This window comes from Gadus macrocephalus, chromosome 20 (genome assembly GCF_031168955.1).
Source record: "Gadus macrocephalus chromosome 20, ASM3116895v1".
NCBI lineage: Eukaryota > Metazoa > Chordata > Actinopteri > Gadiformes > Gadidae > Gadus > Gadus macrocephalus.
In genome coordinates, this window is record NC_082401.1 from 15,357,690 (window position 1) to 15,375,439 (window position 17,750).

At 49.9% G+C, this 17,750-nt stretch overlaps 1 protein-coding gene across 2 annotated transcripts in view; it reads right to left on the bottom strand.

The window, feature by feature from the left end:
• The window catches only part of LOC132448643 (coiled-coil domain-containing protein 148-like), a 24,518-nt gene extending 8,900 nt beyond the window's left edge, over positions 1-15,618 (bottom strand). Inside the window, exons 1-10 of one of the 2 annotated variants that reach the window (XM_060040094.1) lie at positions 14,512-15,618; positions 13,527-13,617; positions 12,854-12,975; positions 9,947-10,050; positions 9,158-9,255; positions 8,846-8,997; positions 6,413-6,508; positions 5,704-5,879; positions 4,377-4,515; positions 1,286-1,492 (exon numbers count right to left, since the gene is read on the bottom strand). In XM_060040094.1, coding sequence (XP_059896077.1) covers positions 1,286-1,492; positions 4,377-4,515; positions 5,704-5,879; positions 6,413-6,508; positions 8,846-8,997; positions 9,158-9,255; positions 9,947-10,050; positions 12,854-12,975; positions 13,527-13,617; positions 14,512-14,571 — 1,245 coding nt within the window. In that variant the 5' untranslated portion in view covers positions 14,572-15,618. Of the gene's footprint in view, positions 1-1,285; positions 1,493-4,376; positions 4,516-5,703; positions 5,880-6,412; positions 6,509-8,845; positions 8,998-9,157; positions 9,256-9,946; positions 10,051-12,853; positions 12,976-13,526; positions 13,618-14,208; positions 14,337-14,511 lie in introns of those variants that run through there. The other variant, XM_060040095.1, reaches the window with a different exon arrangement.
• Between the last annotated feature and the right edge of the window lie 2,132 nt (positions 15,619-17,750).

Below are 17,750 nucleotides of genomic sequence, written 5' to 3' on the forward strand. Positions count from 1 at the left end.
TGGCCTTCACCTGCCATTCACTGGGTATTGGACTTCACCACCACCACCACCATCACCACATTAACCACCACCACCACCACCAGCGCCTACATCATCACCATCACCCTCAGCTCTGTGGCCACCCCCAGCACGACACTAACACCAGCATAAACCGACACCACCTCTATCTACCACCAGCATCTCCACCTCTATCACCACCACCCCCATAACCCCATCAACCACCACTACCACCACCACCATAACCCCATTAACCACCACCACCACCACCACCACCACCACCACCACCACCATAACCCCATCAACCACCACCACCACCACCACCATAACCCCATCAACCACCACCACCACCACCACCACCACCACCACCACCACCACCACCACCACCACCACCACCACAATAACCCCATCAACCACCACCACCACCACCACCACCACCACCACCATAACCCCATCAACCACCACCACCACCACCACCCCCATAACCCCATCAACCACCACCACCACCACCACCACCACCAACACCACCACCACCACCCCCATAACCCCATCAACCACCACTACCACCACCACCATAACCCCATTAACCACCACCACCACCACCACCATAACCCCATCAACCACCACCACCACCACCACCATAACCCCATCAACCACCACCACCACCACCACCACCATAACCCCATCAACCACCACCACCACCACCACCACCAACACCACCACCACCACAATAACCCCATCAACCACCACCACCACCACCACCACCACCACCAACACCACCACCACCACCACCACCACCACCACCACCACCACCACCACCACAATAACCCCATCAACCACCACCACCACCACCACCACCACCACCACCACCACCACCACCATAACCCCATCAACCACCACCACCACCACCACCACCACCACCCCATCAACCACCACCACCACCACCACCACCACCATAACCCCATCAACCACCACCACCACCACCACCACCACCACCATAACCCCATCAACCACCACCACCACCACCATAACCCCATCAACCACCACCACCACCACCACCAGCGCCACCACCACCACCACCACTGCCATAACCCCATCAACCACCACCACCGCCACCCCCACCACCGCCACCACCACCGCCACCACCACCACCACCACCACCACCACCACCACCGCCACCCCCACCACCACCACCACCGCCACCACCACCACCACCACCACCACCACCACCACCACCACCACCACCACCACCACCACCACCACCAGCACCAGGTGAAGCCCCTCTCACCTTGTCCCTGAGCTGGTTGCAGGTGTCCAGCTGGAGCCGGCGCTCCCGGTGGAGGAGCAGCTCCTCCTGGTGGGCGAGCCGGGCCTCCTCCAGGGTGACCAGGGCCCGGGCCAGCAGCTCCCCCCGGTCGCGCTGCCGCGCCTGGGCCAGCGCCCGCAGCTGGGCCTGGCTGAAGCAGAGCCAGTCCCATGCGCGCTCGTGATCCATCTTCACAACGACACGCGCACGCACGCACACGCACGCACACACACACACACACACACACACATACACACACACACACACACACACACACACACACACACACACACACACACACACACAGATGAATGGAGGCGTGGCACTCGGTGCTACGTGGGCGATGCTAATCAGTTTGGGAAATGATAGAGGAGCCCAATTATACCGCAGACATGTGTTATTTGTTTTGGGGAGAATCGAACGCGGCAGACACTCTGCGGTCGGCAGCACGTACAGCAGAGAGACCACCCTCCCAATCACACAACAAAGCCACGCTTGTCGATGGAAAGGCCCTGCTTCCCACACAGGTCGCCTTCCACGCGCGTGTCACGCGCGTGGAAGGCGACCAGTGTGGGAAGCAGGGCCTGTCTCATCACATGACTGCAGGAACCCCCCCCCCCCCCAACCCAACCCCCCCTCCGTAGCTATTCATCATCATGTCAGCTCCCCTCGTGGACGCACTACCACTGGCCTGGGATGCCTTATTGGAACGCGGGGAATGATATTAATCTGTGGGCTAATAGCAGCTAACTGGTGGTGGGGAGACCTGAGGCGGATGACTGATGGGCAGGTGGGGGGGGGTGGTGGGGGCTGACTGCAGGGATGAGGCTGACTGGCTGTGTGTGTGGGGGGGGGGGGGGGGGGAACTGACAGGCCGCGGAGAGAAGAGGAGCAGAAGCATCGGAGGCAGCGAGGCACGACTTGAGAACTTGACGAAGATCTGTCCTCTGTGCTTCCTCACCCTCCTCCTCTTCCTCGCTTCTCGTGTGCACGTGGGAGAGGTGTGCACGTGGGAGAGCATGGAAAGGGTTTTTGTTCACTTTTCCAACCATGTATCTGTGCAAGCACTGTTTTCATGCCTCCCTGTGCATGGGGCGCGCATGCCTGCGAGAATGCCAGGCAGATGAGAGGCAGGTGTGCACGTGAGAGGCAGGTGTGCCCGTGAAACAGCATGACACCATTAGCCTGGCTTCTGTCGATTCACCTCTTCCCCCCTCCAAATGTGGGGTGCATTAAGACTGAACGTTTAAATTTCTTCCTCCTCCTGCCGGTTAAACAGAAGAGAAAAAAGCTTTGAATGAACTTGGTTCCACCAGGGGAACATTCAGGAACCTTTTCCTATTGAATCCTCGTGGAAACTCGCTGACCTTCAGCAGATTGGCTCGTGATGAGCTCATCGCTGGATAATTAGAATCGATTATTAACGTACTCCGTCAGCAGGGGGCGCACTAGCCTTTTGGAGGAGCGCAAGACCGCGCAAAACGACGACGGTAATTAGAGGTAAATTGTATGATGTCAGCTGAGAGGAGTCCACATTTCAGCAGGGTTATTTGGCTGTTGGAGGAGCGCAGTTTCTGCAGTGATAATGTGACTCACTGGGGGGGGGGGGGGGGGGGGGGTCATGATGCTAAATACAACAGTGTTATTCAAACAGAAGAAGACATTAACTGGGCATAAAGGAGGTCAGAAAACAGCATCCTCCAGTTTAATAAGAAGATACAGTTTGAAAAATGAATGAAGCACCTGACCTCTCTGGTTGAGTTTTAGCCCAGCAGGTTTAAGGAGACACAACGAAGAGAGAAATATTTCACAAAAGCAGCAATTATACCAAGAACAATGTGAACGCGGTGCGGTGGGAAGTGTTAGAAAGGACGGGCGGTGTGCGTCTGCACTCTGCACCATCAAAGCATCAGGGATGGGCTCTAAGGGTTTTTAAAGAGACCCATTTCTGTTTGTTCCCTGGGACCTCCACCAAACACTAGGAGGAATGTTTATGGCGAGTGCAAAGAAAAAAGAAGATTATTGAGAAAAACAAAAAACAAACAACCGCAGCTTTGAAAATGGCCCGACCGGATAAACCCTTCAGTCGCTCCGTCGGGTCGCCCTCCTCTCTGTTTTCACTCTCACACGGCTAAAGAGGAAGAGTCACTTTCTTTATTCAGATACTAAAGCTGGACAGATAGAGACGGACAGATAGACGGGTAGCAACCTTATCGCTGTAATATAATAAGTACTCTATATTCAGGATGCTTCCTTCATGAAGAGGAGCCTGCAGTTCCAGTTGAGTTTGTGTCCGTCTCCAGCGATGGGAAGTGCGCCTTAATAAGACAAATCTGAGACATAGAGGAGGTGCCCTGCATTCTGTTGACTCGGAGGGTCCGCTAGAAGACAGCTCAGCTAGAAAAGAGGTGTTTGATGAAACACCGGCAACCTGAAGAGGCCTCTTGCACGCAGCATCAAGCTGCCCCTGATGGAAGGATGGGCCTCTGGGCAAGAGAAGAGGATAAGTGATGATGGCGACCAGGGGACGAGAGAGAGAGAGAGGGAGAGATGGAGAGAGCCCCCTGCGGTTGTCATGGTGATGCTAGACAGCGGTGTGAGTGAGGTGACACCGCAGATCCTGCAGCCTGCTGGGAACGACATCTGTGTTTGTGTGTGTTAGCGTGTGTAGATGGGAGCATGTATGTACGTGTGTATGTGTGTATGTGTGTGTGTGTGTGTGTTTGTACGCACTGATGTATGTGTATGCATCTGTGTGTGTGTGTGTATGTTTATGTGCGTGTGTGTGTATGCACGTGCGCACCTATGTGTTTGCATCTGTGTGTGTGTGTACGTGTGTATGTACGTGTGTGTGTAGGTACATTCGCCGTGTTCATCCATGTTTTAGATTCACCTGCAGGCATCATTGAGTGCAGGGAGATCAATTATTTTCGTTTCGTTTAGTGAGAGACAACAGAAGCCGATGCGCACAGAACCCCTCCAGCCACCATTCCAACACACACCCAAACAACCACAACAGCAACAACTTCCACTGGGCACGTTGTTGTGTCTCCCGGTGTACCTAGGTACTGACCAGGTCTTGGCGGTTTCTGTGTGGGAGGAGTCGGAGCAGCATGTCTGCGCAGAGAGCCCTGTGGTTGGGCGGGTCCGGCGCGTATTGACCCACTGTCCACTGGAAGCAGAGGTGGTCACTGGCAGACCAGCCGCAACACCTGGAACAGATCCCGGGACAGAAGATCAGCTGCAGACTGGAGAGGACTGGAGTATCGCCATGGCAATGTAGAGTGACAACACAACAACACAAAACCTGACACCAATCTACGTAAAGCCACTTAGTTATTTAGCAGACACTTCCAGTGAATATAGTGACCGGTCATTTCAGAGCTGGTAGGGTTTGGACAGTACAGAGACAGGTCATTTAGGAGCAGGTAGGGGTTGGACAGCACAGAGACAGGTCCTTCAGGAACAGGTAGGGGTGAGACAGTACAGAGACAGGTCATTCAGGAGCAGGTAGGGGTTAGACAGTGCAGAGATAGGTCATTTCGGAGCAGGTAGGGGTTAGACAGCACAGAGACAGGCCATTCAGGAGCAGGTAGGGGTTCAACTGTGCAGAGATAGGTAATTAAGGAGCAGGTAGGGGTTAGACTGTGCAGAGACAACTCATTCAGGAGAAGGTAGGTGTTGGAGGATCTTGACTCAAGGATCACAGACATTTGGAGATCGAATCCGCAACCTTTCCGCTGGGAGTCAAACACTGTGACCACTGGACTCCCCTGCCCCCTATTGGAGGGTTGATTCACTAACATGTTGGTCATTTGAATTAAGAAACCTAAGACTAACAGTAGGAAACACACGTATTATAAGTGATATTGGTTAAGGTTCTGCACGCTTATTTAATTCCTGTTTACAAATGATGATATTAGTAGTGTGTATGTTAATCCTGTTTACAGTCGAATTGCGTAGGGGTTCACTTCCCACTACAAACACCAAAACAACAACACCAAACAGGACGGGCCGTCTGTACACCAAGGGAATGACAGACTGTCTGCGCGCTTCTGCAAATTATGTAAACTCAGCTAAGCAAGGATCAAAAAGAGAGAAACAGAAGACAATAAATTCCACACACACGAAATGATGCCATTAACATTTATGTAATCAACCTCCTATTGTTTCTGGGCTGACTGGTTGAAGGGGTGGGGGAGGAGGGTGGATTAGACCAATGAAGGATTGGATCTCAACATAGGTTTCTTAATTTTTGCAATCAAAAAGGATGGCATGTTCATGAATAAAGACTCCCTTTGTGACATCCGCTGGTTTAAACGCTGCAAAACCAAAATAACGCTGCCATCTTCCACATAAGTCCTGCAGTCTGTCCTAACGCTAAAGGGACCGTGGGTTACCTGTCCATGCCCCCCAGACGCTCCCTGATGCCGCGCTGCCTGGACTGGTAGCTCTCCGCCAGTGTCTGAAAGCTCTGCAGCACGGAGAGCTTCAGCTCAGGGTAGGGACAGTCTGCCTCCAGCACCTCCCCTGGAACGGGCTCTGGGTCCGCCTCAGACCCACACGCCACACAGTCCTTGGGGTTGGGGCAGTCGTATGCATACAGAGACGGGAGAAGTTAGACAAAGAGATGCTGATTCTCATAATCATAATAATTTGTGAAATATATATTTTCATAATTATATATCATTTTCTAAAGATAGATAAAGGGAATTCAGTTACATGCCCTTAAAGAGTAGGTAGGGGTCGTTAGACTGTACAGAGAAAGGTCAGTAAGGAGCAGGTAGGGCTTGACAGTACAGAGACAGTTCATCAAGGAGCAGGTAGGGGTTGGACACTACAGAGAAAGGTCAGTAAGGAGCAGGTAGGGCTTGACAGTACAGAGACAGTTCATCAAGGAGCAGGTAGGGGTTGGACAGTACAGAGAAGGGTCAGTAAAGAGCAGGTAGGGGTTGGACAGTAGAGAAAGGTCAGTAGGGAGCAGGTAGGGGCTAGACAGTACAAAGACAGGTCATTAAGGACAGGTAGGGGTTAAACAGTCCAGGGAAAGGTCAGTAAGGAGCCGGTAGGGACTAGGGGCTACAGTGCAGAGCTACGTGGACTTCCTACCTCCAGGCCTAGGGCTGCCACCTCCTCCTCCAACGCCAGCAGCTCAGCACGCAGCCTTCCCGTGACCGCCCCCTGCTGCTGCTTCACCAGGTTCACCTGCGGGTGAGCAGATAAAGGAGATTAAGGAGCGGAAAAAATGTCAGCACAGTCATGGGATGTAGCATAGAGGATCCTGCCGGCTACGTGGTCTGACCTTCTGTCAGACAGCGGAGAACGTAGTGCCGCGATCCGGGACCTGCCGGGAAATGTACCACGCACACTTCACGTGAAATATCACGGTCCTTGGCTTGGAGAAATGGTCAACAATGAAACGCTTGTTTCAACCTTGTAATTGTGTTTCTTTTCGTGCCACCTTGGTCACGGCTCCCAGATTGGTGGGCAGTGGGCACACATCAAGGGGTCTAGACACTTTTTGTGGTGGGTGTGTGCGTGTGTGTGTGTGTGTGTGTGTGTGTGTGTGTGTGTGTGTGTGTGTGTGTGTGTGTGTGTGTGTGTGTGTGTGTGTGTGTGTGTGTGTGTGTGTGTGTGTGTGTGTGCGTCTGTCCGTGCGTGCGTGTGTGTGTGTGTGTGTGTGTGTGTGTGTGTGTGTGTGTGTGTGTGTGTGTGTGTGTGTGTGTGTGTGTGTGTGTGTGTGTGTGTGTGTGTGTGTGTGTGTGTGTGTGTGTGGGTTGTAATTGTCACAGATCACGCCTATGATTCACAATATCAAATCGCTCTGATTCTCAACGTGACGCTCACTTATAGATGAGCAGTCAGTAGCGATCCCCAAGCCCGTGACAGGTAGGTACAACCCTGGTTTCTAATGGCTTATTTATTAGCCGCTGAGGCATCGATCCGACAGCGTCCATTAGAATCATTCTCTCTGCGGTGCTGATGCCGGGAATGTTTAAAGATTCAAAACAGCCGAGCAACACAGAGGTTTCACCCTGGAGGTACGCGGAGGGTCGATATCGAAGCCTTAAGTAGATTTATGCAGATTCACAATACCGACTGGGAACATGGAACAGATTGGTTTAAAATAATCATAATTAAAAGAAAAAGGCAAACAGCAGCAAGCGATCCGAGAGCTTCAAGCAGCAGATGTTTGGTGACAATACAAATGTTTCTGCAGCACATGACGAGTGATTAAAGAACACATTTCGGTGACTGACACACAACCACAGCAAGCTGTTGTTCTGGGGGGTTTAGTGGAGCATATTGGACCACTTCATCTGACCCAAATGCTCAAACAGGATGTGTGACTCACTGAAATTATATTGATAAGTCGAGTACTATGGGGGTCCCAGAGTGTAATGACAACGATTTCATGCTGTGTTCAGGGTAACAAGTAGCCAGTGGTAGCATGAGTACATGTGTCAAAATACTCCACATACACACACCTTGGTCCCCGGTCTGGGTTCTGCTCCCTGGGGGATCTCTAAGGTACAGGAGCTGGTTGGAAGCAACAGGGACGTTCTAGCTTGTGCAGAACGTAACGGACCATGTAAGAAAGAAAGAAAGGTATTCCGAAGGAGGAGTTGGGGAGAAAAGAAGAAACAAGCTCATCTCAAACAGAAAAGAAAAGGGTGTGTGTGTGTGTGTGTGTGTGTGTGTGTGTGTGTGTGTGTGTGTGTGTGTGTGTGTGTGTGTGTGTGTGTGTGTGTGTGTGTGTGTGTGTGTGTGTGTGTGTGTGTGTGTGTGTGTGTCTGGGTGTGTTTGTAGGGAGAGGAGGGGGTTGAAGCTGTGGTGGGGGGGGGTCTCTATTGTGGCGATGCACTCAGGTGGGGAGCCCAGAATTAGAGGAATGAAAGAGAGAGCGTGTGTGCGGTTGTGTATGTGTGTGTTTGTGTGTGAGAGTGAGAGTGAGAGAGAGAGAGAGAGAGAGAGAGAGAGAGAGAGAGAGAGGACGGGCGAGTGACCATGGGAATAAGTAAGCCCAAGCCAGACACATGACAAACAAAATGGTTGCCAAGAAGATTCGCCCCCTCCAAAAAAAAGTATGTTAGGCATTAAAGGCAGATTGAAGTTCCTAGGGGGTGACGCGGCCACTGTCAGGGGTAAGGGGGCGTCAATAACACTGACAGAGCTACAGGGACCCAAGGGACACGATGAACCGACTCACGACTGAATCACCTCGACTCTGGCTGGGTCTGCAGAGCGCCCTGTCTTTTTTCAGTTGGCGACGGGAGAGCCACTGACATTCATTGCAGGAAACTTCATAAAAATGCTGGCAAACACTGACAGGACACAAGCCAGGAACTCGGTTCACTGGTGTAAGCACTGCCGGCTGGCTATCCCCCCCAAATGATGTCTATAATGCGTTTATGATTGCAATAACAAGCACCGTTTTCGAACTTGAGTTCGGATGACACGATTCTGAAGGTTAGCAGCGTTTACAAGCTGTGTGCAATGGCAGAGAGGGTCTCAGGCGTAGGTTTGCTGTGGTCCAGACACCTGTTGCTGTATCTGCAGTCCTTCAGAGGGGTGGAGAGTCAGGCGCTGGAGGAGGAGTTCATCCATCCTGAAGCGGAGGTCGTCTCGGAGCTGGAGAACAGGCTCCACTGTGGCCATCTTGAAAAGCTCTCTCTCCCTCTCAAGATGCAGGCCTGACGTACAAAGGCACACACACACACGCACACACGCACGCACACAAACACACAGACACGCATGCATGCACACAAACACACACCCTGTGCTCAGTGACATAATGTACAGGGACTAGGATCTTTGTGCTGACGTTTCAAACTTCACTGTTAGCTATTTTACCGTGCTCTTGAAGCTCATTGGTCGAGCCGTGATCTTGAAGCTCATTGGTCGAGCCGAGCTGTGCCACAAAACCCTCCAGGTCACTAACTGCCGCCTCCCTGCAGCACAGGAGAGAAACAACACGATGATGTTGTAGTAGGATAGTAGTAGAAGCACAGAGGTAGTAGTATAGTTGTAGAAGCACAGTAGTAGTACTAGTATAGTAGTAGAAGCACAGTAGTAGAAGTAGTAGTAGTATAATAGTAGTATAGTAGTAGAAGCCCAGTAGAAGTAGTAGTAGAATAGTTGTAGTACGTCTAGTATAGTATTAGTAGTAGTAGTAGTATAGTAGTGGTAGTATAGTAGTGTACTACCTTACTGTCACATGACAGTGCCTTCATGGCCCCTGTCCTGCTGGGGGCCCCTGTCCTGTTGGGGACCCCCTGCTGAGTCTCTGCCCTCCCCCCACGGTGGTCTCACACCTCTTCCCCAAAATCATCTCTCTCCTCTGTTTGCGTGTATGTTTGTATGTGTGTGTATATGTGTGTGTATGTATGTGTATGTGTATATGTGTGTGTGTGTGTGTGTGTGTGTGTGTGTGTGTGTGTGTGTGTGTGTGTGTGTGTGTGTGTGTGTGTGTGTGTGTGTGTGTGCGCGTGTGTGTGTGTGTGTGTGTGTGTGTGTGTGTGTCTAAACCTTCACGGTGAAAGCAGAGTGCTCGTAAATCACTTTGGGTGTCAGACTTGTCCATTCCTAGGAGGAGCTTACAATAACAATCATAATAATATTCATAGCATTGTGTGTTCTTACTCTCCTGTCCTCAGCCTCAGGTGTTCCCGGGACCACACCTGTCTGTGTTGTCGGAGCAGCGACGTCTCCTTGGACGACCTGGCTGCAGACAGAGTCTGCTGAACCTGAGGAGTAAAAAGACAACATCATTGAGAGATCCAAGTATTCACCACCACTGGAATTGGCTGCATTCCAATTGGTTTCCTTAGGTTTGGTTTCCATGTCTATGTGGGTGGGTTCTATGTGGGGGGACGCAGGGTGGTGGTGGTGGTGGTGGTTTGTTGTACACTCCAATAAACCAATAAGACTTTAATGTTTGGATTTCATGCTAATTATATTGAACGTGTTACTACATTTCTCCCGATGGGGTGGATGGGATAGTACATTGACCTATATGATGGAAAGACCCAGCTGATCAATTCTAGTCATGTAGTCCCTTGACTCCAAAGTGACTTCGGAATGAAGTGAAATAATACTGATGTTTAGTTCAGATCATTAAGGTGGTTTGCAGGGCATCAAAGAAGGGGTTAGGGCCACCAGGGAATCAAACCCGGTCGTTTTCTACCCAGTGCTAAACGCCTGGACACACAGACATGAAGGACACGGAGTGTAGAATAAGGGGGGCAAGGTGCGGGGGGGCTTACGAGACAGGCCAGCCCGCCCGCCCTCAGAACTAAGTAGGTCGTCGTCTTATCTTATGGTCAAGGTGACACGGCTTCCGCTGTGTCTCTCAGGGCGTCAGGGGAACGCTTGAAACCCGGTGGTTTGGTTCTGTCGTTGTCCATGGCTCTGTCCTGAACATATATTAGAATGAGCCTTCTTAATTGCTGGGGGGAGGGTGACGGGGGGAGGGGGGGTGTTAAACAGCATCAGGCTGGTGTTACGGAAATGCGGTTAATGTAAACGGTGTGATGTTGAAACACGCGTGTGGAACATGTTGTCATGTTGGTGTCAGGAATAGGGGAGGAGGGGGCTGAGGGGTGGGGGTGGAGGTGAGGGTGTCACTGCATGTCTTCATGTGACCTCATCTCTTTTTCATTTTTTCATTATGCAGGGAACATCCCGCGCATCCCGCTCCCCTATTCAGCAAAGCACATAATTGTCTATCAGCTGGGTTTGCACAGGTCGCTAGCTCAGATAATTGTACATCAGAAATCTTCCCCTAAGTTGCAATTACGCTGCGGGAACGCCACCCGGCTGGAAGCGGTTGCATGTGATTTTCCAACGGCTTCTTCCCCTGGCTACAACCGAGTGGGTTTTATCAATCAACACAGCATGTATCATGCATACACATCGTTGATATACTGTCAGGGTACACACCAGGGGAAGCTATTACTTGAGGGCGTTAATGCCATCTCTTGTTTCGTTGACTATTCAACCTTCAGTGTTCCTGTTGTGTTTCAGAGGGGCGAGGTAATCTTCTCGTTAGAACGGAGGCATCCTCTCCTACAAGCCCCTAAAACATATTGATATTACCTGGTCGCTCCTATCACCATTCTCATTAATGTACAACTAGGGGTTAGGCTGCAGGCATTTTGTTCTAGGTTGCCTACAGGTAGGCAGTGGACATTGGGCATCAAACCGAGTACCTTTCGGCTAGGAGTGGAACCCACTAGGGATGGAACAACCCCCACAAAGTGCATAATCAAAAGACCCTGATTCTCATTTATTCTGATTCTAGCTGTTACAATCCAACTGTGCAGCCAGCATCTCTGGAGACAGCAGATTTGTTTCGAACACCTGGGGCCCCCTGCTGCCATCGAGTCCCATCCCCTCCCCCCTCCTCTCCTCCCCTCCCCTCTCCTCTCTCCCCTCACTTCCCTCCCCTCCTCCCTCCTCCCTTGCTCTCCCTCCTCTCCTCTCTCTCCTGGCTGCAAGCCCTCCTACCCTCCCCTCCCTCCATCCTCTCCTCCCCTCCCTTCTCCTCCCTCGTTACCCTCCTCCCCTCTCCTCCCTGATCACCTCTCCTTTCCTCTCTCCCCAACGTTCCTCCTCTGCCTCCCATCCTCCCCTCTGCTCCCTTCCCTCCTCTCTCCCCATCGTCCCTCCCCTCCTCCTCCTCCTCCTCCTCCCCTCCTTCCTCTCCTCCTTCCCCTCCCTTCCTCCCTCCCTGGTCGTTTGGAGATGCCTCTGCAGGCTTGCTCCCAGCACCAAACCCACGCCAACGTAGCTCTCCCTTATCTAGTCCATGCAGGGAGAGAGAGAGAAAGAAAGGGCCAGGATTGGACCGGGCCACTGGCAACAGTAATGAGATACTATAAACCGTTTACCAATTAAAACACCGGAGGACTACCGGCCTGATCTCTCCCAACCCCCGCAATAACTTCTAAGAACTTGTATAAATGCAAAGAGGAGGGAATGAATGAACTTCAAACAGTGCAGAGGACCCCCGGCTCAGCCTCCTGAATATTCATCTCCTACTCCACGGCGGTAATATCCCACTCGGTAGCGTTTTAAAGAGAGATCTCACGGTCTCCTCAGCAGACAGGACACTTATTAACACTGCGATGGAGTTTCGTGTGGCCTGGGTTGTTTGTGTTTTGCAAGAGACGAGAGAAAGAGGAGAGAGGGGAGAGGAGAGAGGAGAGGGGAGAGAGGAGGGGGGAGAGAGGAAAGAGAGACAGAGAGAAAAGAGGTCTATGGTCAGACAGAGTCAGACCAGCCAAGATGTTTTTACAGCCTTAATATCAGCTGTCAATATCGACCATTTCCCCAAAGACCGGCAGATAATGGGCTTTGAGAAGTAAACAACAGGCATCGGGTGAACTTGGTAGAAAACCACTGATGGCTCCATCACTACAGCGCGGTTGATCGTTATTTCCATCCTGTTCCATATTTATGAATCCGCAGAACCAGACCTGTGAAATGGTTCAAGTTTTCATTACAAGCGTGCGTAGGAGATGGATCACAGGCGGGGGTTCAGAGTACCTTCTGTGCGATGGTTTCCGATTCTTGACGTCTTGCTTGCAGGGCGGCTTCCAGACGTTGGTATTCTGTGGGCTGGCACCGGCTGCTGACAGAACCATCCCTCTTCCAGACCAGATGTTTGCCTAAAGTAAATGAAGTGGCTCATTTAGTTATTTTCTTAATGATTTGACTGCACATCCACTGTTATTTATTGGTTGGTATTTACTTGTTTTTAGAATTGTAGCTATTTTTTCCTGTTATGTATTTTTAATTATTCCTGGCCATTCTTAATAAAATGCAATCCTTTTTTACTCCTGACGTCAAGTTCAATTTAAAAAGCTCACGATGAAAACAAACCACTAACACAACACCTCTAACAACTGTCGGGTGCTTTGCTGTAACTGCATGAGGTGATCAATATGTTTTCAGCTTGGCTGGAGAGTGGTGTCCAGAAACACACAGGAGTCCGGCTCCTGCTAACTATAGCCATGGCCAGCTCTGGCTGCCGTGGTTCAGCTGTGACGCCAAGAGACAGGTGAATACGCAACACTGTGCCTCTCACAACCTCCGACCCACACCCTCGTCTGGGCATTGCTTTGATCACCCCTATATCAATATAACAACGTCTGGATGATAAGTATATAATATATATGCTATCATATCCTGATATTTAAGATGCAACCCCATAACTGACCTGCACCATCTTGTGTTCTGCAGTGTGTGATGAAGGCTCGCAGATCCCTTCCACTCATCCTACTGCAGCGGTTGAGGTATGGGGAGAAAGTCTGTTGAGAGCAACAGTAACACACTAGTTATGTGAATGTTTTGGGGGAATTTGACTCTTGCTATTACTTGCTTGCTCGCTGTCTGTGTGGTAACTAATCCTTGTATTTATTGACCAATCCAACCATAACGCTGCTTAAAACAGAGCAGAGCCAATTCCCTGACTAAAGACTGCCATAATATAATGCTGTACATTGCCTAATCAATATTGTATGCTGCTTGTGCGAAAAGGATGATAAGGACCGGGGCTATATGGCCCTCTAATGACACCACTTAATATTCCTCATGATTACCAGGACGCCCTCTCTCCATCATAGCCTACTCCAGGTTTATAGCCTACTGAGTGTCCCATCTCACTGTTCGAGGGGTTCACTCTTCTGGCCATGAGTCCCGGTGTCAGATAAGATGCTGATATATGGTGGTCAAACACGCAATGCTTTGGTGATATTTCATTCATCCATCCATCATTCAAGTGAGAACATGAGACATGATGTTGCACTTCTTTGGCATGCAATCTTTGCGCATTCACAGAATAAGTGGACACTATTTCTCGTTAAATCGCTGAACAACCACGCTAAACGAAGTAGACCTACCATATAAATAATGGATTTTCTCTTGGCAGGCTAGATAGTTTTTGAATACTTATTAATTCGTTGAAAATAGCACTTTTAACGAGCAAAGTGTTTGAGTTAATTGACTATTTGACCGTCCTACCTTGTGGTGGTGGCGGTTTTAAAGCGTCCAGTCAACGACAACATTTGTAACCAAGGGAACTATAACCGCCTCGCCATTGGTCCATTCGACGATGCCACTCACACGGAAACGCCCTCGTATCCCAACGGAGCCAATAGGAACCCAGCACTGCAAAAAACCCACCAAAGCCTGACGTCACTCACGCTCGTATTCCTCCAGTTTGGGTGCAGAGCCACGGAGAGTCTTCTTGTTCCGGAGACCATGGAGGACACCTTCCCTCCTCCACACGCATGGGACTAAACCACGGGAACGATTACCTATGAAGTTACAAATTCTCATGGGGATCCAGCCCAACAACTTAGCCCAGCACTAGAACAACCCTCCGCCAGGTACGGAACTATACTATTGTTTTATCCGCGAACTATAGAAAAAACTGAAAAGCTAAAAAAAAACTAAAATGAGGGATCTCTTCCCGAAAATGGGGAATCGATCAACTTACGTGTAAAGTTTCCACATGCACAGCGGAGAAGTGTGTGCGGTCTCTTTTTTTTGGTGGATAGCACTGCCATGTGAAAAGTATCGCGCATCAGTGGATACTCTTCGGGGACACTGTGGTTCCGTGGGACCGATGCATTGCAGCACACCTTGGGCCGGTTCTGGTGCTTTCTTCGGGGCTCTTTTCGCGGCGTTCCGCGGCTGTGTCAGCGCTTTCGCCGGGGAGATTGAAAACCTAATTGCAGACATACGGAACGGGTCACGGGAGTGCTCGCTGTGGGAACAAACGAGGGCATTTCCACAGTCTATAGTCTAGGAGTATAGATTCATTGATATGTATATGTATAAAAGTAGGACTATAGGCCTATATATATATATAGTCCTACTTTTTCTACGTGAATGGTCGTAGAGGAACACCCTTTGGGGACTGAGAAGGGGAAAAGGAGGCAGAGTTAGAGAGAAGGAGTGAGGGGGAGAGAGGAGTGAGGTGGAGAGAGGAGTGAAGAGGGAGAGAGGAGTGAGAGGGAGCATGGAGCGACGGGATAGAGGAGGGAGTGAGAGGGAGGGGGTGAGACACGAGGGATTGAGAGGTAGAGAGGAGTGAGAGGGAGGGAGGAGTGAAGAGGCAGGTGAGGTTAGGGAGGGAATCTGTGGAATGTGAGCTCGGCGTTGGGCGGGGAGTTCGGCTCCCACGAGATAAACTCACCTTTTTATCGCACGTTCACTCATTTGCATAAGAGTGTCCCCACATGTACCTATTACCGTTATTTACACTGTAAATACTCATACAAATGGCGTTTCTTTGCACGTAAACCCTTACGTTTTATTCAAAGAATTAGATCTTGCAATTTATAGTGAAGAAAAACATTGCCCCCCCTCCCAGGTTATAAACCGCCTCACTGACGCTTTGGTTGATTATTTGGCATGCATATGTCGTTATTATGTTTGTATTACAAGTGCGTTTAGGGTTAGGGTTATGGATCCGTCCAAGTGAGTCATTCTCCCACAGCATAACTCGCACACGCAAGATGAGCATACACGCATCCCAGTGGTGATGAATGTTATCAGCAACAGGAAATTAAGCATACCGTGACATTTCCTGAGTGGGTTGGGCATAATGACGTGAACGACAGGTAAACTTAGAATGGTTGAAATGGAAACCAATTTATTCCATATCATTAAAAAATAATAATCTGGTATGTACCAACTGTAGCAGAAGACATCTTGTAAATCTAATTATGGTTACTTCGTGCTGTCTTGTATACACACACACACACACACACACACACACACACACACACACACACACACACACACACACACACACACACACACACACACACACACACACACACACACACACACACACACACACACACACACACACACACACACACACACACACAGAGAGATGTGTTTATGCTCCTCATGATTCCCATTAGCGGAGAGAACACAGACTCTGTCCCTCAGTCTGCTTGTGTTCACCCCTGTAGTGGACTAACAAGAAGCCAACTTTGATTTCACCAGGCTAGCATTTAGCATATCTGGTGCATTGATGATGTCCCCTTTTCTGGTCAACTCAGTCGTCTTGAGGTGATGTGGAAAACCAACAGCAAAGATGTAACATGGCGTTGTTTATATTGAGTAGGAGGAGCTTACGGTAAGGGGAACTCAGAGGAAAGTTTTCAAGAGGTTTTAGGTTAAACTTTCATAATTCCTGTTTTTCTGATAGTTGGACCTATTTTGAAATGTTGCACAATTGAATGGAATGCACCTCCTCCCCTTTATTAGTCTCTAAACAACGATGAAGTCACCCATACACAAGTGTGTGCGTGCGTGTGCGGATGTGCGTGTGTGGCAATAACACACACGTTTATTTACTCAGATTAGATAAAAAGCCCTTAAGGGAAATTTAGGTGCATTAGCCGCAATCCACGGACAATAGACGCTATGCAAACACACGCACCATAAGACTCAACGGGTCTGACGCCAAACAATACCCTATAAGTCACCGTGAATGAATACCTCAACCAAACAGTGGACACTACACACACATGAGTGCTTTGCGTAGGCAAATAGTGCTTGCATGAAGGGTAGTTAGTGTGGTCAACGTGATGAGGTTTTCGTGCGTGTATAAATTAGGAGGGGTCAGTCTGCTAAGGGTCACTCTATACCCCGTGTGTGTGTGTGTGTGTGTGTGCGCGCGGGTCGTCTGCGTTGCTTGATGTCTTTCAAGCGTCACCAAACGGGGCTCAAGACTCTCAGCCCTCTACCAGCTACTGGTTCCTAAAGTCCTTCCCCGAGCACCTCCTCGCTGTACTAGCTTTAAGAGGTTCTGGGTTTTTCCATTTCTTTTTTATGGATTTTCACTAAGTGTGTTCCCACAAAAGGGGGAAGAAACATATCTGGGCCTAGCGGGAGAGAAATGTTTTTGTTTAATCCCCAATGGGGGGCTGATGTGCCGTGGAACAAGAATAGCTGAAAATTGTGGCAGGGAAGGAGTAGCAACCGTGGTAACGGTGACTCTGTGCCCTCTGTTACTGTGATTTCAGAGTAATAATGCCACACATCCACTAACTTCTTGTTACCCCGCCCGTCAGTAGACCAGGGACTCATTCGACATGAAGGATGTACTCATTCTGAATGTACTCATTCTGAATGCACCATTGATGCATGGGAGAGCAGTGTCATAGCACCGGCAATAGCACCGCCACCACCTCAACCACCACCTCAACCACCACAACACCGTCCACACCACAACACCAACCACTCACAATGACATTCTGTTGCCCCTCATAGTTACTCAAAGTTTGAACTTTGCTCAATGGTAATGCTGAACTATAGCTTTGGTATCTTGCTTAGCACCTCATTGTCAAGTTTGACATTTACCTACAGTTGAATGATTATCTTTCACTTTAGAATTTCGGAAGGCTGAAATTTGAGATGA